The sequence below is a fragment of the Fukomys damarensis genome, unplaced genomic scaffold (genome assembly GCF_012274545.1).
Source record: "Fukomys damarensis isolate Sample0158 unplaced genomic scaffold, DMR_v1.0_HiC HiC_scaffold_19, whole genome shotgun sequence".
Taxonomy (NCBI): domain Eukaryota; kingdom Metazoa; phylum Chordata; class Mammalia; order Rodentia; family Bathyergidae; genus Fukomys; species Fukomys damarensis.
Window position 1 is genome coordinate 62,385,751 of NW_022900931.1, and position 26,661 is coordinate 62,412,411.

General features: G+C 47.0%; 2 protein-coding genes across 2 annotated transcripts in view; one reads left to right on the forward strand and one right to left on the reverse strand.

Annotated features, from left to right (window-relative positions):
- Window positions 1-25,996, reverse strand: part of Rtn2 (reticulon 2) — a 54,759-nt gene extending 28,763 nt beyond the window's left edge. Inside the window, exon 1 of the mRNA XM_010614612.2 lies at window positions 25,944-25,996. Coding sequence (XP_010612914.1) covers window positions 25,944-25,974 — 31 coding nt within the window. The 5' untranslated portion in view covers window positions 25,975-25,996. The remainder of the gene's footprint in view (window positions 1-25,943) is intronic.
- On the forward strand, window positions 111-21,319 carry LOC104855699 (protein fosB-like). The gene is made up of 2 exons (XM_033765741.1): window positions 111-200; window positions 20,617-21,319. The coding sequence occupies exons 1-2, from the start codon at window positions 111-113 to the stop codon at window positions 21,178-21,180; spliced, it is 654 nt and encodes a 217-aa protein (XP_033621632.1). The 3' UTR covers window positions 21,181-21,319.
- Window positions 25,997-26,661: the final 665 nt, after the last annotated feature.

The window sequence follows — 26,661 nt, forward strand, 5'->3', positions numbered from 1 at the left end:
AGCTGTCTGGCGACAGAGTGGTTCGATTCCACCTTCCGGGCGATGCTCCTTCTCTGATCCCCTTTTGGGAGGCACAGGTGAGACTGTGAGTTCCCTCAAGAGACGTTCCCATGGCGGCACCTGGAGAGGTGTCTGCAGCCTTCTACATCCCTGGTGATGCTCTTCCATGTGGGACTCTGACTGTGGCTCCTTTTTCCTCGGTAATATCAGAGGTTACTGGAAGAGACGAAGAACGTTTCTTCTACATGGCTCCAGGATATACATGTGGGTTTTACCCTTCAATGGCTATTCAGTCAGTCATGCACCTGTGTATTTCATCACACCTGTACTTTTCCCTCAGATATTTGCTAATTTTCTCAACCCCTCAGTCACAAGCCTTTGTGGAGTTCTGCTAGAGACCAGCCCCATCCTGTGCACTGCTGGGGACTCAGTGGTGATGACAGCCCCAGTCGAGTTGGCCCAGTGGGAGCCTTAGACTAAGGGCTTCTGCCGTTGTACATTGAATTACCAAGCGCAGAGGTGGTGACTACAGGAAGGAAAAGTGCAGACCGCAGGAAGCCATCAGACAAGGAAACCTGCCCTGGCATCAGGGTGACTGACCCTGTTCCTGCTGCAAGCTGGTTCACTACAGAGTCCTGTGTGCGAGAGAGAGAGAGAGAGAGAGTGTGTGTGTGTGTGTGTGTGTGTGTGTGTGTGTGAGTGTGTTGTCTTCCCAGCTTCTAACCTGGCAGTCACTGTGAGGAAAGTCAGGCTTCTGCTCCCTGAAGGTCATGGCCCTCCTTTTCCTACTGGAGGAGGGAAGGATGACTCAGATTTTCAGGAGCTGTACACAGCCAGGTAATACTGACAGGACAATGAAGAACAGACCAGGTTTCTTTTCTTTTTTTTGGTTTTTTGAGACAGGGTCTCACTATGTAGTTGAGACTGACCTGGAACTCACTATGTAGTCCAGGCTGGTCTCGAACACATAGCGCTCCTCCTGCCTCAGCCTCCCGAGTGCTGGGATTACAGGCATGTGCCACCATGCCCTGCCAACAGACCAGGTTTCTAGCATGGGGCACAAACAGGGAGTTGTTCCCCCACATAGGAATCCAGGAGTACTGAGCTTCGGGATAATGGGGATGTATTTGACATCTTCCCCTGGCCCAGGGCTGCTTTTTTTTTTTTTTTTTTTTCCAAAAAACAGCAAACATTTAATTAAAAATTTATTTAAAAACAGGCTGTACAGAGTGAGTTTGGACAAAGTAAAAGTAGGAAAAGAAGTACACCCAACAGTGTGAGGGCAGGCCAGCGTGCAAGAGCAAACACAGTTGCTAAAACCCAGTGTGGACTGGCCTTTTTAGGACTTCCAGGAAGATGGTGGTGTGGTGATCAGAAGGGAAGGTGCCTCTCTGAGGATTGGTGCCCTGACACTGGAGTAGAGCAGGGAGAGGAGGAGAAGTGAATGCGGGTCCTCAGGAGGCTGGAGTGACCCGAATCAAGAATTGAATTCCAAGCGGATAGCAGAGAGAGACTTCCTGCTAAGGAGCGGCTCAGCAGGCAGTGCTTTCTCGGGGCAGGAACGGTTCCATAGAAACATGGTGACTGCTGGGGAGTGCAGAGGCCTCCTTTCTCTTTCCTGCTTGTCTTCCTCACCAGTTTCCCAAAGTTTGTGTGATCTTCCTCTTTTACTATTGCTCTATGTTTTTACCCCTAAGCCCTTTTAAATGTTGTCTCCTTAGGGTAAAATCACCATGTTGCTGGCTTATGCATTGCATATAATTTTCTTGTTAATTTTCGATTTTGTTATAGGTCCACAAAGCTAGTTCATGTGGCCAAAGGTGGAAAATTAAGTTACCAGTTTGTCATTTTCTAGGCTGTGTTGGAAGCTATTGTTCTTGCTGATTGTACTACTTTAGCCAAGGCTACATGATTGTGCTAATCCTTGGTTTTTCCCAGTATACCAAGACTGAGATTGCCTAAGGGCCTTAAAAAGACTCTATAGACCATTGCCCCCACCTCCCACAACCCAAAAAAGAAAACAAACAAACAAACAAACAGGGGCTGGGCCAAGAAGGCAGAAACTTCTCATCCCCAATACATTGTAAATGGAAGACCTTGCAAAAGGCTCAAAACGCAAAAGCCAGCTCCACAGGGAAGGCACCTCTGAAAGCTAGTCATTTCACAAGGTCTGAATACTGGCAACAAAGCTGCTTGCCAAAGTGACTTACAAGCGGCAACTCAGGGAAAAAAAAATTAAAAAAACTGGCAAATGAGGGAAGAGTGGAGGAGGTGAAGGGAGGGCAGGGGAATGGGGAAAAATAAGAACTAAGGTACATCATGTAAAGGTACAAGATCCCAGTGATGAATTAAATATTGTATACCTAAAATGTACCAATCAACTTAATGTTTAAGAAGTGGAAAATGAGAAAACGTTCATAAAAGATGTAACCCCCTTCTTCACCCAAATTTCAGCTCCCCAAAGGCAAACCCAGGGGGAACGTTCTGAAGGCCACACACCTGGACTCTGAAATGGTAACAGCAGAGGTAACAAAAGCAGTTGAATGAGGCTCTAGAAAAAAAATCAACCTGATAAAGGGGGCAAACATGTAACTCCCAAACCTGCTAGATATCTGAAACACAAGTTCATGTTCACTAAAACTGAAGAATGAATTCTCGGAACAACAGGGGTTAAGAGTAGGAAATTTTTATTGAGGGAAAGAAAGCTTCTGTCTCAGAGGGACAGAAGGCGGATCAGAAAGTGGGCTGCCTACCCCCGCTACTTCTCAAAGATGTTTTATACAACAAAGCCATGTGGTGAGGTGGGTACAAGGTGGGACAAAACTATAGACCCAAAGTAAAATTAAAAGGGGGGCATGAGGTGGGGCAAAACCAAGACCAACCAATAAGATTACAAGTACAGTCGCCCAGGCAGTATTGACTAAATGGTGGTCAAATGGGGGAGAAAGTCACATCACAAGTTTAGAAGGATTTTCAGTAAAGGTGGGGTCAGGGATCTTTCCTGGAAAGGTTGGCCTCCCACCCTGGTGATTGACAACTGTTTAGAATAGCAATCACTGCTATTTATCCACAGGGGAAGCACAAGGGTGTGTCAGTTTCTCTCCTTTTACAGTTCTGGCCTTCAGTGAATGTGTCTTGGTTGTCCTTCATGTTGGCTCCTTGCTGTGTTGGCTACTTGAGGGTGACCCTGTCTAACTGCCCACAAGATATCTAATTAACTTACCTATCTGTAATAAAAGGAAAAGGCTGGGGATTTAGCAGTTCTGCCTCCTGCCTCACAAGCACAAGGACTCGAGTTTGATCCCTGGTACCTAAAAAAAAAAAAAAAAAGATTCTGTGCAATAAAAGGAGACAAAATTTGACAGAGAACTAGAGATGCTCACCATAATGAAATACAAACATAGTGACTGTAATGCAGACACAGACAAAAAAATAGAGGAGTTCAGAAATACAATGGAAACCATGAATGCCCAGCACAGAAAAGAAATGGAATCCACAAAACACATTCAAACAGATATTCAGGAGATTAAAAATTAGTTTGAAAGTATACACAGCAGAATGAGCCAATATTAATACAGAATATCAGATAGAGCAGACAGAAGTGCAGTCAGTGATCATGAAAAGAAAGATTTCTTAAGAATATCAAGGCACTGTGAGAAGTCAATCCAGTAGCTTCTAGGTGATACAAAGAACAATTCCATAGGATTGATCAGAGTGGATGAAAAAGCAGGAGATAGGGCAAAATGCATCAAACACAGGCAAAAAAACTTTGACACACAGATACAAGAGGCTTATAGAACTCCAATTAGCATAATAAAAAAATCTCCAACAAGGCTTGAGAGTCAAGGTTCCAGAAATTCAGCACAAGAATGAAAATGAAAATTTGTTGGAGAAAAGAAACAAATCACTGATAAAGGAGAGCCCATCAGAATCACAGCAGACTTCTCAACACAAACTCTCAAATCAAAGAGAGCTTGGAGTGTTCAAGTCCTAAAGGAAAACAACCACCAACCCAGACTGATGTATCCCCCAAAATTAACTTTCAAAACTGATGGAAAGAACACACAAGGAAATTCAGGAGCACCAAACAGTACTTCAAAGTGTTCAGAAAGATATTCTAGAGAGCAGTATGTAGGAAAACAACTCCATGATGCCCAAAAGAATGAATCTGCCAGGCAGGCAAGAAAGAAGAAGCCAACAGCAGGACTGTGATTTTTTTATCACCCCACCCCCTCCTGAAGCTGACATCAGGTCTAGGGCATTTCCTGGAAAACCTGTTCAAGTTCCCAGAAGTCCACATGCAGACCTTTAGCAACTGTTCTAAGCATTTGTCCATTGTCCTTTGTCTTGTCCCACCTCCTTTCCCAACCAGTTTTAGCCCCACCCTACCTTCCTGTCTCAGTTTCATTACGTAGTTCACGCTGGTCCTGGATTCAGTAGATAACCCAGGCTGGCCTCCATCTGGAGGTGATTCTCCTGCCTCAGCCTCCCAAAGCTGGGATTGCAGGCTTGAGCCACCATGATAGCCAAGAGCTATTTCTTTTTTCTTTTGAGACAGGGTCTTGCTATGTCCTATGAAATGGGCTTGAACTCAGAATGTGGCACAGGATGGCCTTGACCTCACAGGCAATTCTCCTGGTTCAACTTTCTGAGTGCTGGGATTACAGGCATGTAGCACCATGTCTGTTGCTTAACATGATTTCCTTCTTTCTTTTTAATAACATGTGTTAGATACACCTAAGGATAGCACTCATGATAGGGAATTTGTACCTGTACATGACATGTCTTGCTTCCTCTTTTTTTCCCATTCCCCTCCCCTCCCGTCAATCCATGAGTTTCTTCTCTGAAACTGAGGGTGCACTCTGGACACAGGAATTGCTGCCTCTTTAACACCTGACCAGGTCCCAGAGATCTGCTTCCCAGAATGCAGGGCACTATGTAAATAGCCAACATCCAGAGTGAGGATGATTCATGCCATAGGACAAGGCAGAGAGAACTTTGAAATGTCATTTGTGGTGACGGTTACACGAGAATGATTTATAGGTGTTGAAATCAACGCTCGCACACTTTCAGAAACTATATAACCCTACTGGAAAAAGTTATGTTCCTTCGGCCTTTATATGGGTGTGTGAGAAGACGGCCTCCTGCCCGGATGATCCTCAGTGGTCTGGGGTGCAGGCTTCAAACCTGTAGCTGTCTGGCGACAGAGTGGTTCGATTCCACCTTCCGGGCGACGCTTTCTCTTTTTGCCCCACCTGCAAACCACACTAAGGGTGTGAGGTCTTCCAAGGGACGCTCCCCTGCCATGACCTGGGGAGGGCGCTACAGTATCCTACGTCCCCACTGATGCTCTTGTCAAGTGGGCCTCTACCTGCAGTTCCTTTCTTCTCAGGAATATCAAAGCTGACCAGAAAAGATGACACAGCTCCTTCTACACAGCTCCAGGACATTCGTGTGGGTTTTACCCTTTCCCTGGCTTATTCAGTCAGTCATTGACACACGCGTGTATTTCATCACATGTGCACTTTGTCTGATCAAATATTTGCCCACTCAAATATTCCCTCACTCAACAAGCCTTTGAGTCATGGCGGTTTGGGAATGGTCCTGTGGCTGGCACTCCCAGGAATATGAGGGTGTTGTCAGCCCCAGCCCTGACCCAGGGCTGAAGCGGTTCAGTGGGAGCCTCAGACTAAGGGATCCTGCCACTGTACATTGAATTACCAAGCTCAGAGGTGGTGACTGCAGGAAGGAAAAGGACAGAACACAGTAGCAGTCAGACAAGGAAACCTGACCTGGTGTCAGGATGCCTGACCCTAGGGCAGACCCTGGAAGGATGAGAGGGGTCAGAGAACCGAAGGGTGAGGCTTTCCCTGGCCAGATGGGGCAGCTCCAATAATACCTGTGGGCATGGCAGGGACAGCTCACTGTGCACTGGGTGCTGGTACTCAGGAGCCCCTTTCCCCAACCGGCAAACTAAGGCTGGGGCAGAGGCAGTCTCTCCTCCAGGGTCCCCACTTGGGTGAGGCTGCAGCCCCAGAGCACTCACAACACCATGACCTGCTCTTTATTGCTTTCTAGAATTGTTTTTCCCAAGCCAATGATTCGGTTTAAATTCAGCCAGCCAAATCATGGTGGTGGGGTGGTGGGGTGGTGGGGCAGTGGGGTGGGGAGCAAGATGGAGATTGAATTCAAGGCTTTAACACGGAGCTACATCTTCAGGTCTTTTAAAAATTCTGAGTCAGGTTGTCACTATATTACAAAATTGCCCAGACTTGGATGGAACTTGAAATCCTCCTGTCTCAGCCTCCCAGAATGCTGGCTCGCAAGCGTCTGCAGCCAACTTAGGCCCTAAATGCCCTGCGAATCCTGCTATCCTTCCCTGGGGCTCTTGGTCTTGTTTCAGGTCTGTTCTCCTGTCTTGCCCTCCTCTCTCCTGCTCACCCTCAGCCTCATGGCTAGAGAAATAATCCTAAAGCAAAAATATCTCCCTGCCCTCCTGTGCTCAGAATCTGCCAAGGCTCCCTACCTCGCTCAGGAGAAAGTCTCAAAAATTCAAGGCTGCTGACAGTGGCCCTTGCCAATGTCTCTTCCCACACTTTTGCTTCATAACCGTGAAACTTTACCCGCCTCCACTCCTCAAGCCCTCTCTCCCAAGCAGGTGTTTGAGCTTGGAATTTTCTGCCCCTGGCCTTCTAGTTTCATCCGTACTTTCCATGAAAACCTTCATGACACTCAGTCAACCTTAGATGCACCTACTGGGCCCCTCACTCTCATGGGGCCTTCGGTCCTGTTGCTTATGTGTTGTCTCTGACCGCAGACAGATCTGTATCCACCTTTCCTTCTGAGGCCTGCGAGACCAGGGCAGTCCTGGGTGCTGAGTCCCTGCTGGGTCCCTAATTCACAGGAGGTGCTTTGGAAAACATGTTTTCTGAGAAAGAGTCTCACTGGTAGGCAAGTTTAGGTCAAAACTCCCCATCTTCCTGCCTCAGCCTCCCAAGTGCCAGGATGACAGGTGTGTGCCACCACACCCAAAAATCTCTCCTGCTCATTCATTTGATAAACATTCAAAGGGCCTGGGACACCACCGCCCTCCCCGGAGTGCTTGCTGCCATGAAAAAAAAGGGCTGGATGTCTCAGTGTGATGGTTCAGCCGCCACCGCAGCTTTGAAAAGAGAAAATAGCAATGGTTTTTGTTGGTGTAGCCTTAGGATCGCCCTAATCTGTCCATATCCCCAAAGAGTAAGTTACAGAAAATCAGAAGGACACATGTGAGGGGACAGAGCCAGGTTTTTGTAGTGCATAGAACCTGGGGAAATCTGTTCACAACTGGAATGGTCTGCAATGGTGAGAGTGCAGACTTCTCAAACATCTGTTAGTGAGGAGGGTTTTTTTTACCCCCTTGCTAAAGCCTCTCAGCATCCCACCTCTGACCAAACTTCCTCCTGCACCGGGATGCCTCTGAGACCCTCGAGTACAGCAAACCTTCCTGGCAGCTACCATTTGCCTCCTACCTTCCCCTCGTGAGAGCCATGGCCTTTGTTCATGGGGAGCCACTCCTGACTTCCTTCTAGCCTCCTTCCATCCTTCTGTAAGCTGGGTCATCACAAAGTTCTCTTCTGCAGGTGGTTGTGTGTGAGTGTGTGTGTGAGTGTGTGTGTGTGTGTGTGTGCGCGCTCATGCACATGTACGTGCTGTCCTCCTAGGATCTAACGGGACTGTCACCACGGGCAGGCCAGGCTTCTGCTCCCAGATGTTCGTGCAAGGCTGAGTCAGAATTTCAGCAGCTGCACACAGCCTGGGAATCCTTACAGGACAAAGAAGACGAGACTGTGCGGTAAGACAGAGGCACCCACGGGGAGCTGTCCTCCCACACAGCCTTCCAGGAGTAGTGAGCTTCAGGGTTGCAGGGACTTGGTTTCCAGCTGCACTTGTCCAGGGGTAGCCTCTCTCTTTTCTTAACCAATAGTAACATTTAATTAACGATAAAAAACAAACGGGCTCTATAGAGTGATTTGGGGGCCAATGAAAGCAAGAAAGACACCCTACAGTGTGGGTGGAGCAGCATGCAGGAGTGAAAACCTCCAGAGTGGCAAACACGCCGTGTGGACTGTCCTTTTGGGGCTTCCAGGAGGTGGGTGGAGTGGTGATCAGCAGCGAAGCAGCCTCGCTGAGATTTGCTGTCCTGACCCTGTTGGAGCAGCGGGAGGAGGAGGAGGAGGAGGGAAGCGGGGCCTCAGGAGGCCGGAAAGACCTGAAGTGGGAACTGAGGTCCGCGGGGCTGTGGAAGAGAGAAACTTCCATGAACTTATTCCTCTTTTCCTAATGCTCCTCCTGTTTTCTTAGTCTGCTCCTCTTTTCTACTGGTCTATATTTTAACCCCTAACCCCTTGTAAGACTTGTTCCCTAAGGGTAAAATGGCCACGTTGAGGGTTCATTTATTAGATACAGTTTTCTGGTTTATTTTAGATTTTGTTGTATGAGCACAAAGGTAGATCACATGGTCAAAGGTTAAAAGTTAATAGTTACCATTTTGTCATCTTCTAGGCTATTTTTGTAGCTGTTCTTGCAGATTGTATTACTCTACCAATGTGACATGATCGTGTTAATCATTTTCCCTTACACATAGACCAAGACTGAGATTGCCTAAGGGTCTTAGAAACATTCTACAGGCAAGTGCCAAAGAACCCAGGACTCTACCAAGTAGGTGGAAACATCTCTCCCTAAGAAATTGTACATGTAAAACATTGTAAATGGCTCTAAACCAAAAAGCCAGTTACCCCTGGAAGAAATCCCTGAGAAGTAGTCAATTCCTAAGTGTTCTGAATCCTGGCAAAAAGCTTCTTGCCAAAAGTGATTTAAAGCGGCAACTCGGGAAGAAAAAGTTTAAAAACTGGAAAATGAGAAGCTATCTATACAAGATGTAAATCCCCTCACCCAGACTTTCACCGCTCCAAAGCAAACCCAAGAAAAAATCAGGGGGAACATTCTGAAAGCTACACACCTAGAAACTCTGAAATGGTGACAGCAGGAGTAACAAAGCAGATGAATGAGGCTCCAGGAAAAAAAATCAAAGCAGAAATTATTTCACAGATAAATACAGACTTGGTGACCATAAAAATCAGAAACTTAGTGACTCTAGTGCACATACAACAACAACAATAACAACAACAAAGTAGAGGGAGCCCAGGAACATGATAGAAACCATGAATGCCCAGCATAGGAAAGATGGAATTCATGTGAATGCCCAGCATAGGAAAGAAATGGAATTCATGAAACACATTCAAACAGATACTTAGGCTAATCTTGCTGCGTTTACTTTTAATCTCCTAGGTGAGGCCAGAATATGAGATAGAAAAGACACAATAGCAGTCAGTGACAATGAAAAGAAAGATTTCTTAAAAATGGGAAGGAACCATGAGAAATAAATGCAGAATCTGCTAAATGATGCAAAGAAAAATAATAAGATTGGTCAGAGTCAATGAAAAAGTAGGAGAGAGCGCAAATGAATTAAAACACCTGTTCACAGAAATAATGCCAGAAAACTCCCCAGACATGAAAAAAGAGTTTGCCATGCAGTTAAGTGAGGCATATAGAACTCCAATTAGCCATGATTAAAAAAATTTCACCAAGGCATACAATAGTCAAGATTCCAGAAATTCAGCAAAAATAGAGAAAATTAAAAGCTGTTGGAAGGAAGTAACAAATCACATGTAAAGGAAAGCCCATCAGAATCACAGCAGGCTTCTCACCACAAACAATAGAGTCAAGGAGAGCTTGGCTGTGTTTAAGCATTAAAGTAAAAAAACTACCAACTGAGATTGATTTATGCCCCAAAAGTATCTTCAAAATTGATGGAGAAATTAAATACTTCCATGACAGAACACAGCAGGATACTGAGCAACACAAAACCAGCACAACAACGTGTTTGAAGGATATTCTAGAAAACAGTATCTAGGATTACAATTTCATGATCCTCAGCAGAATGGATCCACCACGTGAGGCAAGAAATTAAAGAAAGGAGCAAAGCAGGGAGCAACCAACAGGACTGCGGTTTTTGTATCACCAGGTCTAGGGCATTTCCTGGGAAAAATGCTCGTGTTCCCAGGAGAAGACCAGCAGGCCTTTAAGAACTGTTCTGAGCATGTTGTGTTCCTGGAACTCGTCCCACCTCCTCTCCCAGCCTGTTTGAGCTGTGGCTCACCTTCCCAGGTCAGTCTCGTGTACTTCAGGCTGGCCCTGGATTCAATAGGTAACCCAGTCTGGTCTCCGACTTGAGGGGATTCTCCTGTCCCAACTTCTGAAAGCGGGGGACACCACCATCCCTAGCCAAGAGGTATTTCTTTTCATTTGCTTTGAGACAGGGTCTCACTGTGTCCTTCGAGCTGGGCTTGATAATTAGTATGTGTCCCAGGCAGGCCTTGAAGTCTCGGGTGATCCTCCTGGGTCAGCTTTCTCAGTGCTGGAATTACAGGCGATCACTACCAGCCCGGTGCTTAACATGACAGCATCTTTTTTTCATTTTTTTCCAAATTTCATTAGCACATTTTAAATATACATAAAGGTAGTGTTCCTGATAGGGAATTTGAACTTGTATGGGACATATCTTTATCTTCTTTTCTCCATATTCCCTTTCCCTCCTTTCAACCCATGACTTTCTTCTCTAAGACTGAGGGTGCACTTTGGACACAGGAATTGCTGCCTCTTTAACACCTGACCAGGTCCCTGAGAGCTGCTTCCCAGAATGCAGGGCGCTATGTAAATAGCCAACATCCAGAGTGAGGATGATTCATGCCGTACGGCAAGACAGAGAGAACTTTGAAATGTCATTTGGGGTGACGATTACACGAGAATGATTTATAGGTGTTGAAATCAACGCTCTCACACTTTCAGAAACTATGTAACCCTACTGGGAAAAGTTATGTTCTGTTGGCCTTTATATGGGTGTGTGAAAAGATGGCCTCCTGCCCGGATGATCCTCAGTGGTCTGGGGTGCAGGCTTCAAACCTGTAGCTGTCTGGCGACAGAGTGGTTCAATTCCACCTTCCGGGCGATACTTTTTTCCAGACTTGCCAACCGCACCGGAGTGTCAGGTCTCCCAAGATTCAGTCCCACTGCAACCTTCTACAATTCCCATTGATGCTCTTGCCAGGTGGGCCTCTGCCTGTAGTTCCCTTTTTCTCAGGAATATCAGTGGTGACTGGAAAACATGAAGAACATTTCTTCTACACAGCTCCAGGATGTTCATCTGTGTTTTTCCCTTTCACTGGCTTTTTCCGACAATCCTTCATGCCCGCAAGTATTTCATCATGTGTGCAATCTTTCATGAAATATTTCTTCATTTTCTCATTCGGCAAGCATTTGTGGAGGGGCTGCTGGGACCAGCCCTGTCCAGGGTATGACTTGGTGCTGATGAGAGCCCAGCCCTGGCCTCAGGGCAGAAGCGGTCCAGTGGGATCCAGAGACTAAGGGGTCCTCCCATTGTACCCTGAATTACCAAGCACAGAGGTGGTGACTGCAGGAAGGAAAAGTGCAGAGCACAGCAAGCTGACAGGCAAGCTTTCTCCTTTGATGTCCTAATATCAGGGTGACCCTGGAAGGATGAGAAGGATCAGGGAACAAAAGGGGAAGCCTTTCCCCAGCCCAGATGTGGAGGCTCCAATAATAGCCATGGGCATGGCAGGGACTGTTCACTGTGCACTGGGCCATGGCACTCAGGAGTCCCTCTCTGCCCACTCCCAAACAGGCTGGGGCAGATGTAATCTCTCCACCAGGGCGCCAGCTTGGGTGAGGTGCAGCCTCAGAACACACAATACCAGACCCTGGCCTTTACTGGTTACTAGAGTTCTTTGTCCCAAGCCAATAACATATCATAAGTTCAACCACCTAAATTATGGTGGTGGTGTAGGGGAGCACTGAGGAGATTGAATCCAGGGTTTTGGCACTGAGTTACATCTCCAGTTCTTTTTAAAATTTGAGCCAGGTTTTCACCACATCACTAAAGTGCCCAGACTGGGCTAGAACTTGAGATCCTCTTGTCTCAGCCTCTCAGAATACTGGGACACAAGTGTTGACTGCAACACCGGGCCCTAAATACCTGACAAATCCCTATCCTAGTCCTGTGTCCTTTGGTTTTGTACCAGGTCTGTTCTCTAGTCTTGTTCTCCTCCCTTGCAGTCACTCTCAGTGTGATGGCTGGAGGAGTCATCCTGAAGAAGAAATATGCCCCTACCCTCCTGTGGTCAGAACCTGCCATGGCTCCCTAGCGCCCTACAGAGAAAGTCTGAACTGTTTCACCTGGAGAATTAATAGCCTGCAGAAACTGGTCCCTGAAAACCTCTCTCCACAGATTTGTTCAGTGACCATGAACATGTATCTCCTTCCCTTCATCAAACCCTTTCTCCTGAGCAGGTCTTTGAGCTTGCTTTATTTTGGACCCAGACTTCTAGCCTCATCCATACTTTGCATGTGTCTTCCAGGACTCAGTGCAGCTGTGCCCTCCTATGTTAAGTTCTTCTTGAGACTCAGTGAGGGTTAGACACACCTGCTGGGCACCCTCAGTCCCATGAGGCCCTCCTGTCCTCTTTGCGTTGTCTCTGACTGGGGATGGATCTGTATCCCCTGTTTCCTTCTGAGCCATAGGAGAGCAGGCCAGGCCTGAGGGCTCTGTCCCTGCCATGTCTCCAGTGCATAGGAGGTGCTGGCAAGTCTAAGTTGAAACTCCCGATCCTCCTGCTCAGCCCACGAGTGCTGGGATAACAGGTATGTGCCACCACAACTGACAAAGCTCCCTCTTATTCATTTGCTAAAACATTCAAAAGACCTCAGGACCTCCGCCTCCCTCCCCAGAGTGCTCACTGCCGTGCAGCGAGGGTTGGATCTTGTAGTGGGAACGGATCCACTGCAGCTTTGAGAAAACAAAACAGCGATGCACTTGTTCATGGAGCCTTGGGGTTGCCCCACTGTGTCCGTATCCCAAAACAGGTGGCCACAGAAAATCAGAAGACACATGTTGAGGGGAAGAGAGCCAAGTTTCAGCAGTGCATAGAACCCGGAGAGCTCTGTTCACGACTGGGATGGTCTGCAATGGTGAGAGTGCGGATTTCTCAAACCTCTTCTAGTGAGGTTTGATTTTCTACCCCTTGAGCTGTCGCTGATATCTCTCAGCATCCCACCTGTCTCAAATTCCCTCCTTCACCCAGGATGCCCCTGAGACCCTTGAGCTCACCATACTCTCTCAGTGAGCATTTTCCTCCTTACCTGTCCCTCATGAGAGGCACTGCTTGACTTCTAGCCTCCTTTTATCCTTCTATAAGCTGGTTCAGCACAGAGTTATTTTCTTTGTGTACATGTGTGTGCATGTGTGTGTGGGGGCGTGTTTGTGTGTATTCCTCCTAGCCTCTAACTTTACTCTCATGGCTGGAGAGGCCAGGCTTCTGCTCCCAGAAATTCATGGCCGACCTTTGCCCACTAGAGGAGGGAGGGACATCTCAGATTTTTAGCAGCTGCACACAGCTCAGGAATACTTATATGACAGTGATGAGAAGACCATATTGCGAGACTGGGACGCCGACAGAGACGGTCCTTCTCCCACATAGCCTTCCAGGAGCAGTAAGCTCCAGGGCGGCAGGGATTTAGTTGCTGGCTGCCTGTGCCCCAGGGCTGCTCTTTTTCTGTTTCAAAAAGCAAATTTTTAATGAAATATAAAAAAGAAACAGGCACTACTGAGTGACTTTAGGCCAAGTAAAAGTAGGCAAAGAAGTACACCCTGCATTATCAGGGTGGGCCAAGATGCAAGAGAGAACACTATGGCAAAGACTCAATGTGGGGTGGCCGTTTTGGGTCTTTCAGGAAGACGGAGGAGTGGTGATCAGCAGGGAAAGAGCCTCTCTGAAATTTGGTGTCGTGGTACTGGACTAGAGCAGAGAGAGGAGGAGAAGGAGGGGGTCCTCGAGATGCTGGAAAGACCTGGATTAAGAACTGAAGTCCATTGGCACAGCAAGGAGAAAGACTTCCATGAAAAGGAGTGACTTGGCAGGCCACTGTTGACCCCAGAGCCGGCTCCCTGCTTGGGAATGCTGCCTTGAACCCGCAGAAGCACGGTGACCTCTGCAGAGGTCTTCCTTCTCTCTTTTCCTCCTGTATTCTGCACCAGTTTTTCAAAGTTTTCACAATCTTCCTTTGTCCTGCAGCTTTACTCCTCTTTTTCTAATGCTCATCCTCTTTTTATATTGCTCTTATTTTTACCCCTAACTCCTTTTAAGGCTTATCCTCTAAGGGTAACATCACTGCATTGAGAGCTTTTTACTTGCATACAATTTTCTGGTTCCTTTTAACTTTTTTTGTTGGTACCTGGGATCGAACTTGGGACCTTGCACTTGCAAGGCAGGAGCAGAATCACTGAACTAAATCCCTGGCTCTGTTTCATTTTAGATTTTGTTGTGTGACCACAAAGCTAGTTCAGACAATCAAAGGTAGAAAAATAATAGTTTTCCATTTGTTATTTGCTAGGGTGAGTGTGAAGCTGCTGCTTTTGCTGATTGTGATACTTTAGTTAATGTGACATGATTGTGCTAAGCATTGGTTTTTCCTGACATACCAAGACTGAGCTCGTGTGAGGATCTTAAAAAGATTCTATAGACCAGTGTCAAAGAACTGGGGGCCGGGCCACATAGGCAGAAACTTCTCATCCCCAGTAAATTGTAAATGTAGGATCTTGTAAAAGGCTCAAACCCCAAAGCCAGCTCCACCTGGAAGACAGTTATGAGAGCTACTCATTCCATAAGGGTCCTGAATACTGGCCACAAAGCTACTTGCCAAAAGCAATTTAGAAGCAGTAACTCAGGAATTAAAAATTTTTAAACTGGAAAATCACAAGACACGTAAACAAGATGTAATCTCCTCCAAACTTTCAGCTCACTTAAGGCAAACCCCAGGGGAAATCACTTGGAACTCACTAAAAATCTCACACTGGGACCCTCTGAAATGGAAACAGCAGAAGTGACAGAGCAGATGAATGAGGCCCTAGAAAAAACTCAAAGCAGAAGTTATTTCACAGGTAACTAGAGCTGGTGGCCATAGTGAAAGACAAGCTTAGTAAGTCTAATACATATACTGATTTTAAAAAATAGAGGTGCTCGGGAACATGATGGAAACCATGAGTGAGGAGCATAGGAAAGAAATGGAATCCGTGAAATACATTCAGATATCCAGGAAATTAAAAGTTACAAAGAAAGTAAATACAGCAGGATGAGTCAATGTGAGGACAGAATATCAGATTGAGAAGGCAGGGTAGCAGTCCGTTATCATGAAAAGAAAGATTTCAAAACTAAAAAGGGACCACCAGAAATTAATCCAGCAGCTGCTAGATGATGAAAAGAATGGTAACATAAGATTGATCTGAATTTATGAAGAAGCAGGAGAGTGTAAGTGACATAAAACATATGTTTCCAGAAGTCAGGGTAGAACACATCCCAAAGGAGGGAAAAGAGTTTAACATACACATAAGTGAGGCCTACAGGACTCCAATTACCCATGATAAAAATAAATCTTCACCAAGGTATATAAAAATAAAGAAATTCAGCACAAGAACAGAAATTTAAAAGCTATTGGAGAAAAGAAACAAATCACGTATAAAGGAAAGCCCATCAGTATCACAGCAGACTTCTCAACACAAACCCTACAGTCAAGATGACATTGGAGTAAAGTATCTCAAGCCTCACAGGAAACAGTCTCCAACCAAGATTGATGGAAAAAGAAGATACTTCCATTACAAAGAATACATCAGGAAATTGAGAAACACCAAAACAGCTCTCTGAAGTTTTCTGAAGGTTATTCTAGAAACTGATATCAAGGATTACAACTCCATGATGCCCAACAGAATGAATGCCCCAGGTAAGGTAAGAAATTAAAAAGAGCAAGAAACAAGGGAGCTAACAACAGAACTGTGTTTTTTTATCACCCCCTCCTGATGCTGACATCAGGTCTCCGCCATCCCCTGGAAAACCTGCTCTAGTTCTCACAAGTCCACACGCTGGGCTTTAGGAACTGTTCTGAGCATGTGTTCTTGGATCCTGTCCCTCCTCCTTTTCCAGGCAAGTTTAACCACACGCTATCTTCCTGTCTCAGTCTCATATAGTTCAGGCTGGCCCTGGATTCACCAGGTAGCACTGATTGGCTTCCAACTTGAGGTGATTCTCCTGTCTCAACCTGAAATGCTGGGATTGCAGGCTTAAGCCACCATTTCCAGCCAAGAGGTTTTTATTTTTCTATTCTTTTCCTTTCTTTTTAGACTGTGTCTCCCTGTGTAGTTTCACATGAGCTTGAACTAACTATGTGGCCCTGGCTGGCCTTGAGCTCAAGGGTGATCCTCCTGGCTTAGCTTTCTGAGTTCTGGGATTACAGGCAGGCACCACCATGCCCAGTGCTAAACATGATGATTTATTTTCTTTTTAATTAGCACATTTTAGATGTACATAATGATAGCATTCATGATAGGTAATTTGTTCCTGTAGGTGAAATTTCTTGCATCTACTTTTCTTTCCCATTCCCTTCCCCTCCCCTCAACCTATTACTTTCTTCTCTGAAACTGAGGTTGCACTCTGGACACAGGAATTGCTGCCTCTTTAACACCTGACCAGGTCCCTGAGATCTGCTTCCCAGAATGCAGGGCGCTATGTAAATAGCCAACATCCAGAGTGAGGATGATTCATGCCGTACGGCAAGACAGAGAGAACTTTGAAATGTCATTTGTGGTGAGAATTATATGAAAAGAATGTATAGGTATTCAAATTAACTATTTCACATTTCACAAGTTATATAATCATACTGGAAAAATTGAGGCCATTTTTGGCCTTTATATGGGTGTGTGAGAAGATGGCCTCCTGCCCGGATGATCCTCAGTGGTCTGGGGTGCAGGCTTCAAACCTGTAGCTGTCTAGCGACAGAGTGGTTCAATTCCACCTTCCGGGCGATGTGTGCTTTTTTTGCCCCACCTGCGCACCACCCCTGAGGATGTGAGGTCTTCCAAGGGACGCTCCCACACGGGCACCTGGAGAGGTCCCTGCAGCCTTCTCCATCCCCGCTGACTCTCGCCACGTCTTCCTCTGCCTGAGGCTCCTCTCTTCTTGGGAATGTCACAGATGAGTGAAAAGATGAAGAGCACTTCTGCTACACAGCTCCAGGGCAGTCACGTGGGTTTCTCCCCTTCCCTGCCTCATGCAGTCAGTCATCCACCCACTCATGTATTTCATCGTGCACGCGCTTTTTCCTCAAATGTGTGCTCATTTTCTCTTTCTGCCATTGAATAAGCATTTGTGGAGTGGCTGCTGGAGACCAGCCCTGTTCAGGACACTGCTGGGAACACGGCGGTGATGACAGCCCCAGCCCTGGCCTCTGGGCCAAAGTGGTCCAGCAGGAGCTGCAGACTAAGCGATTCTGTGATTTCACATTGAATCAGGAAGCGCAGAGGTGGTCACTACAGGAAGCAAAAGTGCAGAACCCAGGAAGCCATCAGACAACGAAACCTGACCTAGTATCAGGGTGGCTGAAACTTGGGCAAACACCAGAAGGATGAAAGAGATTAGAGAACAGAAAGGAAATCTTTATGCGGTGAGTATAGGACCACTTCAACAATTTCTGTGGGGATGGCAGAGATTGGTCCCTGTGTACTTGGCATTAACTGGCAGGAGCCCCTTTCCACCCACTGCCGAACTGAGGCTGGGGCAGCTGCAGTCTCTCCTCCAGGGCCTCAACTTGGGTGAGGGTGCAGCCCCAGAGCACTCACAGTACCAGCCCCTGTTCTTTACTGCTGTCTAGAATTGTCCTTTCTGTGCCAATTACACATCATTGGCTCAGTCTCCTAAAAAATGATGGTGGGAAGGGCCGGAAATTTAGCTCAGTGGTTCTGCCACCTGCCTTGAAAGCACAAGATCCCGAGTTCGATCCCTGGAATAAAAAATAAATGAACAAAAGATGGTGGTGGGTTTTGGGAGATCAGATAGAAAGATTGAGGCCTATTTGACCTTCTCAGTGAGCACTAAGAAGAAAGAAGGCACGCAAGCGTGCTGACAGGCAGCAGGGAAAAGTAAAAACACCTAAGATTCTGTTGTTTATCCTGACAAAAACCAGGGAAGGTGAGAGACATGACTCTTGTGTAATTGTAATTGGCTGTGTCCGTGTCTAAGTGAATAAAGCCAAGGTGCACCAGTCTCTTGGGGCTCTCTGTGAAAGAGTCAAGAGCTCCCTGGACCTCCATATTGTAAGCCGATTGCGTCTCTCTACTTTTTACCCTTGTCACCACTTCGTTACGTTCAAGGTCATAGGCTGGTTCTCCAGGCAGTGTCGGTACCTGAATCCGATCAAGGAGGTTCACCCAGGGGAAAACTGTAGTGAGTCAATGACGGGGACTCGGCTGTGGAGATGGATGGCTGGCAAAAGAAAAGGACAGAAGCAAAGAGAAAAACACAAACAAAACACCCACCACCGCCGCCACACCGACAACGGAAAAGCAAGAAAAGGAAAAGAACAACGAAAAAGGAACATGGGTGAGCACCGTAGAGTCAGCCAAGGTAATGGGGCAGAGTTCATTGACTGAATGCAGCGTTTTGTCTCTGCAGTGGAAATCTCTCATGCCATCTTGGCGTTCAAGTTAGTGCCCAGCTGATTTCTCCTATGTTGTAAGACAGCAGTTATCAAACATAATCCTTGGTTTCCTCAGACGGATAACTTTGAAGTAGAGTGTTGAGGTCGAGTAAGAGAGGGTTTGGAGCGTGTTTCGACCCAGGTCTCTGCTGTATCCCCTAAAACTTTCTCCACATGGAGTTTGGTCCATGCAGTTCTGTGCCCTTTATGGACTTCAATTCTCACCTCAGATCTTTTCTGGGTCCCTGGACCCTCCTCTCTCTTTCTTCTCCTCCTCAAGCTGCTACACTCCCGTGTCAGGACACCAAATCTCAGAGAGGCTCTTTCTCCGCTGTGCACCAGTCTGCCATCTTCCAGGCCAATGTTTGGTTTTTGAACCAGGAGATTATATTGTATTGCTCAACTAATTCTTTTACTAGCTGTTAAAACCATAGTTATTAGCTGAGAAACTAAAGGATTTAGTGGCACCCCCTATAAGGGATGATTTTTCACTCAAGATATCACAAAATCATCAGAAAATTGTTACCCCAAAGATCAGAATTGGTTGCTGTGATTGCCATACTAGAATGTACCTTGGCAGAACCTGTTAACATTGTATGCTACTCCACCTCTATAGCTAATATCACTAATTTAGAGCCAGCCACTCTAAAAAGTACTTTAGATCCCCCTCAGTTTCATTTGTTTGTGTGATTGCAGGCAACCATTCAGAATAGGACTGCTTCCTTTTATAAGGTCATGTGTGTTCACACTCTGGGCTTCCTGGACCAGTGGCAGAAGGAAATCGTCACACAAATAGACTCACTGCTTTGATTTTTTCAACAAGCGAGGCTTTCGCACTCTGATTTCTATCAAAGTACGCCAAAACTCTCCAGATCACAGGATGCCACATTGTACAGTCTTGTCCAACAAGCCGAACTGCACCTACATCAATTCCATCAGAAGGCTGTAATTCCCGAGGCATCCAGTCAAGTGAGGTATATGGCAAAGGGACGTAACACATATATTCTAATTTGGCAGCCTTCATTATGTGCATGTTAGTATAGATACTTATTCTCATTTTTTGCATGCTATTCACCACGCGGGCAAGACTGTAGGGCATATACAGCAACATTGTCTCTTGTCATTTGCAAAGGTGAGAGTTCCTAAGAAAATAATAATAGCCCTGCCTACCCCAGCGGGAGTTTTCAAAATTTTTTGCAGCCATGAAATGTTAGTTGTCCCACTGGAATTCCTTATAATCCAGAAGGACCAGCTCTTGTTGAGCGTGCACATTAAACACTGAAAGTGGAAAAACAAAAAGGGGGAATAGGTTGACCTTCTGGCTGGTGTTCGGACAGAGACTTCTCTATGCCAGTGGTCACAACTTAGGTCCCAGTCATTGATGAGGTTGTGATGTCTCTATAGCAAGGACTCGCTGCGGCTGAGGTTGTATGACGCTGAGCAAACATTCTCAGGTCAAAGGTTAAAGGGTAGCAAGATAATGCAGGTGGCTTGCTAGCTATAACTTGTAGGATAACACAGGTGCCTTGTTAACTTTGACTTTCACAGGTGTACACAGTTACTCCCTTTTCCAGGCCAGGCTCATTAAGTGCATTGGTTCTGTAGTTATTTACAGTTCCCTTCACACCCCCATGCTATGTTGTGTAACTGTAAATACTGACTAATCCAGACTTCCTGGTCTTGACCAGGACACACCTAAGATCAGGTGGTCTTTACCCAAGAGAGAGCTAAAGATCAACTCCCAGACTCTCAAGTAATAAACGATCCTTTATTCTTTATTTATTGGTTTTTGGATGGTATTATTTTTTCCCCTGCTGTCACCTCATCAGGCCCCTGGACATCCTCCAGTGACTAGTGAGGCTATCAACCTGTCAACTGGCCATCAGGCACAACAACGTACATTTGTTTATTCACTCAACAAACCTCTGTGTACATCCATGTCCACCTGGCTCCTTCCCCCTGCACCCCATGCTGTAGCAACCCTCGGGAGGGGTCCCGAGCTACATTCTCTGGTCACTGACTCCCTTTCCTCCTTCCTCGTCTGTTCCTGTGACCTGGCCCCTGGGACCTCAGGAGACTGATCAGCTGGAGGAAGAAAAGGCAGAGCTGGAGTCGGAGATCGCCGAGCTCCAAAAGGAGAAGGAGCGCCTGGAGTTTGTGCTGGTGGCCCACAAACCGGGCTGCAAGATCCCCTATGAAGAGGGGCCCGGGCCGGGGCCAGGCCCGCTGGCGGAGGTGAGAGATTTGCCGGGGTCCGCATCCGCTAAGGAAGACGGTTTCAGCTGGCTGCTGCCGCCCCCGCCACCACCGCCCCTGCCCTTCCAGACCAGCCAAGACGCGCCCCCCCACCTGACGGCTTCTCTCTTTACACACAGTGAAGTCCAAGTCCTCGGCGACCCCTTCCCCGTTGTTAACCCTTCGTACACGTCCTCGTTTGTCCTCACCTGCCCGGAGGTCTCCGCATTCGCCGGCGCCCAACGCACCAGCGGCAGTGACCAGCCTTCCGACCCCCTGACCTCGCCCTCCCTCCTTGCTCTGTGAACCCTTTACACAAACAACAAACAGACACTCAAGGGAGAGCGATTTGGACGAGGAGGAGAGAGGGGAAGAGACAAACTGGGTGCGTGGCTCCCTGACTCTTCTGTCTGACCCTCCCTCTCCACTGCCGTGGGACGAGAAGACCTCTTGTGTTTTGTTCCAAGCTTGTTCGTAGGCCCCAGCAAGATCAGAGAGGCTCTCGAGTTCCAGCCCAGACTGGGCAATTTAGTGACACAGTGACAACTTTTTTTAAAGGACCTGCAGATGTAGCTGAGTGCCAAGGTCTTGCATTCAACCTCCATAGCCCAACACAGCACCACCACCACCATTTCAGAGGCTGAAAGTATAGTGAGTCATTGGCTTGGGACAAAGAATTCTAGAAAGCAGTACAGAGCATGGGCTGGTATTGTGATCCCTCTGGGGTTGCACCTCACCCAAGGTGGAGCCCTGCAGGAGAGATCACATCTGCCCCAGCCTCAGTTTGCCACTGGGTGGAAAGGGGCTGCCGAGTGCCGGTGCCCAGTGCCCAGTGAGCCGTCCCTGCCACGCCCATGGCTATTACTGCAGCTGCCCCATCTGGGCCGGAGAAAGGCTTCCCCTTCTGTTCCCAGATCCCTCTCTTCCTTCCAGCGTCTTCCCCAGGGTCAGGTGCCCTGGTACTAGGTCAGGTTTCTTTGTCGGCTTCCTGGGTCCAGCACTTTTCCTTCCTGCAGTCACCACCTCTGCGCTTGGTAATTCAGGGTACAGTGGGAGGGGCCCTTAGTCTGCAGCTCCCACCGGACCACTTCTGCCCTGAGCCCAGGGCTGGGGCTGTCATCACCGCCATGTCCTCACCAGTGCCCTGAACAGGGCTGGTCCCCAGCAGCCACTCCACAAATGCTTATTCAATGGCAGAAAGAGAAAATGAGCACACATTTGAGGAAAAAGCGCGTGCACGATGAAATACATGAGTGGGTGGATGACTGACTGCATGAGGCAGGGAAGGGGAGAAGCCCACGTGACTGTCCTGGAGCTGTGTAGCAGAAGTGCTCTTCATCTTTTCACTCATCTGTGACATTCCCAAGAAGAGAGGAGCCTCAGGCAGAGGAAGACGTGGCGAGAGTCAGCGGGGATGGAGAAGGCTGCAGGGACCTCTCCAGGTGCCCGTGTGGGAGTCGCCCGGAAGGTGGAATCGAACCACTCTGTCGCCAGACAGCTACAGGTTTGAAGCCTGCACCCCAGACCACTGAGGATCATCCGGGCAGGAGGCCATCTTCTCACACACCCATATAAAGGCCTCAAGGACATAAATTTTTCCAGTAGGGTTATATAGCTTGAGAAACTGTGAGATAGTACATTTCAAAACCTATAAAACTTCTACTGTAATCGTCGCCACAAATCACATTTCAAAGTTCATTCTGCCTGTTCATATGGCGTGAACCATCATCCTCACTCTGGATGTTGGCTATTTACATAGCGCCCTGCATTCTGGGAAGCAGCTCTCTGGGACCCGGTCAGGTGTTAAAGAGGCAGGAATTCCTTTTTCCACAGTGAAACCTCAGTTTCAGAGGAAAAAACTCATGGGTTGATGGGAGTGGAGGGAAAACGGGGAAAAAAGAAGCAAGACCTAACATGTACAGGTTCAAATTTCCTACCACAAGTGCTATAATTATGTGTGTCTAAAATGTGCCAATTTTAAGAAAGGAGAAATAATAAATCATCATGTTAAGCACTGGGCATGGTGCTGCACGCCTGTACTCCCAGCACGGGGAAAGCTGAGCCAGGAGGGTCACCTGTGAGTTCAACAGCCTGGGACACATAGTGAGCTCAAGCCCAGCTCAAACTACACAGGGAGACCCAGGCTCAAAACAAGAAATCAAAACAAGACAATAACAAAAAAAAGAAATACCCTTGGCCAGGCATGGTAGCTTAAGCCTGTCAGCGTTTGGGAGGTTGAGGCAGGAGACTCACTTCAAGTTGGGGGCCAGCCTGGCTTTCCTAATGAATCCAGGGCCGGCCTGAACCACATAATGGGACTGAGACAGGAAGGTGGGACGTGGCTCAAACTGCCTGGGAGAGGAGGAGAAAGACCCAGGAATGCATGCTGAGAACATGCTCAGAACAGGTCCTAAAGGCCTGCACGAGGACTTCCCCGAGAACTCCAGCAGGTTTTCCAGGCGATGGCCTAGACCTGATGGCTGCCTCGGGGGCGGCTCCTGTTGTTGTTTCCTTCTTTGTCCTTCGTTGAATTTCTTGCCTCGCCTGGTGGGTTCGTTCTGTTGGACGTCATGGAGTTGTAACCTTGATGTCGCTTTCTAGAATACCCTTCAGAGCACTTTGGAGAGCCGTCTTGGTGTTCTTGAACTTCCTCATGCATTCTTTGTCGTGGAAGTACCTTCTTTTTCCATCAGTTTTGAAAGCTGTTTTGGGGGATACGTCAGTCTCGGTTGGAGATGGTTTCCCTTTAGAGCTTGAAATACTTCATTCACGCTCTCCCTGACTTGAGGGCTTGTGTTGAGAAGTCTGCTGTAATTCTGAAGTGTTTTCCTTTATTGGTGATTTGTTTCTTTTCTCCAACAGCTTTTTGTTTTCTGTTCTTGCGCTGCATCTCTGGAATCTTGACTACTATATGCCTTGGTAAGTTTGTTTGTTTTGATCGGTGCTGCTTGGCGGTGTGTATGCCTCACTTATCTGTATGGCAAACTCTTTTTCCCTCTTTGGGAAGTGTTCAGCATTATTTCTGTGGTTAGGTGTTTAAATCACTTGCACTATCTCCTGCTTTTTCCTTGACTTTGATCAATTTTATGTTATTATTCTTTGCATCATCTAACAACGGCTGGATTGGTTTCTCACGGCCCTTTGCTATTTTAAAGAAATCTTTCTTTTCGTGTTTGCTAACTGCAGTCCCGTCTTACTTGTCTGATATTCTGTCCTCACAATGGTGCATCCTTCTGGGTGCACTTTCATTGTAAGTTTTGGTCTCCTGGACATCTGTTTGAATTTGTTTCATGGGTTCCATTTATTTCCTATGCTGGGCCTTTAAGGCTTTTCATGCTCTTGAGCTCTTCTACTTTTTAAAAAATCTGTATCTGCATTAGAGTCACTAAGCTTGCCTTTCATTATGGTCTACGTCTCTGCAGTTATCTGAGAAATTATTTCTACTTTATTTTTTTCTAGCAGCCCATTCATCTGCTTATTACATCTGCTGTTTCGATTTCAGATTGTCCAGGTGTGTGGCTTTCGGAGTGTTCCACCTGATTTCATCCTGGGTTTGACTTTGGTGAGCTGAAAGTTGCGTCCTGGATTTACCTCTTGTGCAAGTAACTTCTTTTTCCTCTTTTTAAAAACATTTTTATTCTGAGTTGATGCTTGTAAGTCACTTATGGCAAATAGCTTCATTGCTTGTACGGAGAACCCTTAGGAAATGACTACTTCTCAGAGCTACCTTCTAGGTGTAGTAAGTTCCTCCTAGGTTGCCCAGCCCCCGATTCTGTGCACTTTACTATAGACTATTTTTAGACTCTTAGGCAATCGTGCTCTTGATAATACTGGGGAAAACAAATGATTAGGATAAGCCGGACGTGGAGGCACACGCCTGTGAGCTCAGCACTCTGGAGTCTGAGGCAGCAGGATGGCTGTGAGTTCAAGACCAGCCTGGGCTACATAATGAGCTCCAGGTCAGTCTCAACTACCTAGTGATGCCCTGTCTCCAAAACACAAAACAAAAATCATGAGGACAATTGTGTCACCTTGGCTAAAGTAGTACCGTCAGTGATAACAATAACTTTAAATACAGCTTACAAAATGACAAACTGTGGTAGCCATTGATTTTCCACCTTTGACCTAGATTTGTAAGCTAGATTTGTGGTCAAATAACAAAATCTAAAGCAACCAGGTGTATACAATGCATATGTCCTCAGTATGGTGATTTTACCTTTAGGGGACAAATCTTAAATGGGGTTAGGAGTGAAAATGCAGTAATAGAAAAGGAATGAAGATTGAAAGTAAGGCTGGAGGACAAGGTGAGATCATACAAACTTTGGGAAAATGGTGAAGAAGCCAGCAGTGAAAGACAGAAGGAACAAATCAAAAGTACAGGACGGAAGAACAGAAACACAAACCAGAAACAGTGTTCACATTCATAGAAATACAAGGACAAATAATGCCAGGGATGTAGCTCAGTAGCACCACTCCTCCCTGGCAAGCATAAGGTCCTGAGTTCAGTCCCTGGGGGGAAAAAAGTAAGAATGAAAACAACAACAAACCATTGAAAAAGAAGACCAAAAAGGAAAAAGAGGGCTGGCATCAAAACCACAAGCACCCAAGTTCAATCCCTGGAACCAAAAAAACAAAACAAAACAAAACAAAAGTAAGAGTCCCACTGAAGGCAAGCCTGTGCTCTCACTAGTAGATAACACCGGCATCATGCAATGTGTTTACTGCCAGCCAGCCAGCAGTTGCTTCATGGTGGGGTAGTGGAAAATCCCAGCAATCCTGCACCTTTAGTTCTTCCAAACTCCAGGCTGGTATCTTGCTATGAGGCTGAAATTGGATTTGTTGAGCCTACAACAGTCCCTGTGCCTCCTGCTGTCTTGAACTCCACTGTCTGCCTGCAAGAACTCCATTCCCTGACCTCCTGGCCACTTCACCTCAGCACGTTGACCAGGACTCCGAGAACCCCTAGGTGGAGCCACCTGCTCTGAGTTCTGAGCTCCGTTGGCCCCTCTCCGAAATGGCTACCAGCTAATTACCCACACCCAGGGGACGTCTGAACCCAGATAACTCACCAGCCACAGCAGATAACACATCCACATCCATTTCACTGGTGCATTTCTCTGTGGAGGCCTCTGGGGTTGCCAGTAGTCACTGTACAGCTGCAAGTGTGACCCACCCTTCCCCCGATGCCTTAAGTCCAGGCTCTGGGAGAAATGGCTGCTGTTACGGTTTGGGTCTAGACGCCCCCCGCCCCAAGCCTCATGTGGTCATAGGCTTGATCTGGAGTGTACAAAGCTGGAGGTGATTCGTGTAGCAGTTCTGGGCTGAAGGGCACTCGCATTGAGGGTGTGAATGCTACTCACCCTAAGGAGCCTGAATCAGGTAAAAGGGGCAGGGAGACACTGTTAACAAGATTCTCTTGGTACCTTTGCTGCCTCGCGTGTGCCGTGATGTTTCTGCTCTGCCAGGCCTGTTTGTTGTCCTTGCCCTGGAGTTGGCTGGTTATGGACCTGAAGCCTCTGTGAACTGTAAGCCAAATAAACCCCTTCTCCTTCAACTTTGGTGCCTGGTATTTTGTCTCAGCAATGAGAGAAAAGTAACTAACACAGCTGCGGGCCAAAACACTCCCTTTTTTTTGAAATCTCTCTCTCTTTGCCGTGCCCATGGACTTCAATACTTGCTTCAGGACTTTTTGGGGTCCCTGGGACCCATTTCCCTCCTTCCTGCTCTTGCTGCTATAACTCAGGGTCATGATTCCAGATTTCAGAGAGGCTCTTTCTCTGTTGCTCA

Excerpts from the sequence above, each read along its gene's own strand:
- LOC104855699 (XM_033765741.1), top strand. The coding sequence starts at position 111 with ATGGCGGCACCTGGAGAGGTGTCTGCAGCCTTCTACATCCCTGGTGAT. Across the intron at positions 201-20,616 it reads CTGTGGCTCCTTTTTCCTCG|CAACCCTCGGGAGGGGTCCC; the intron begins GTAATATCAGAG and ends CCCATGCTGTAG.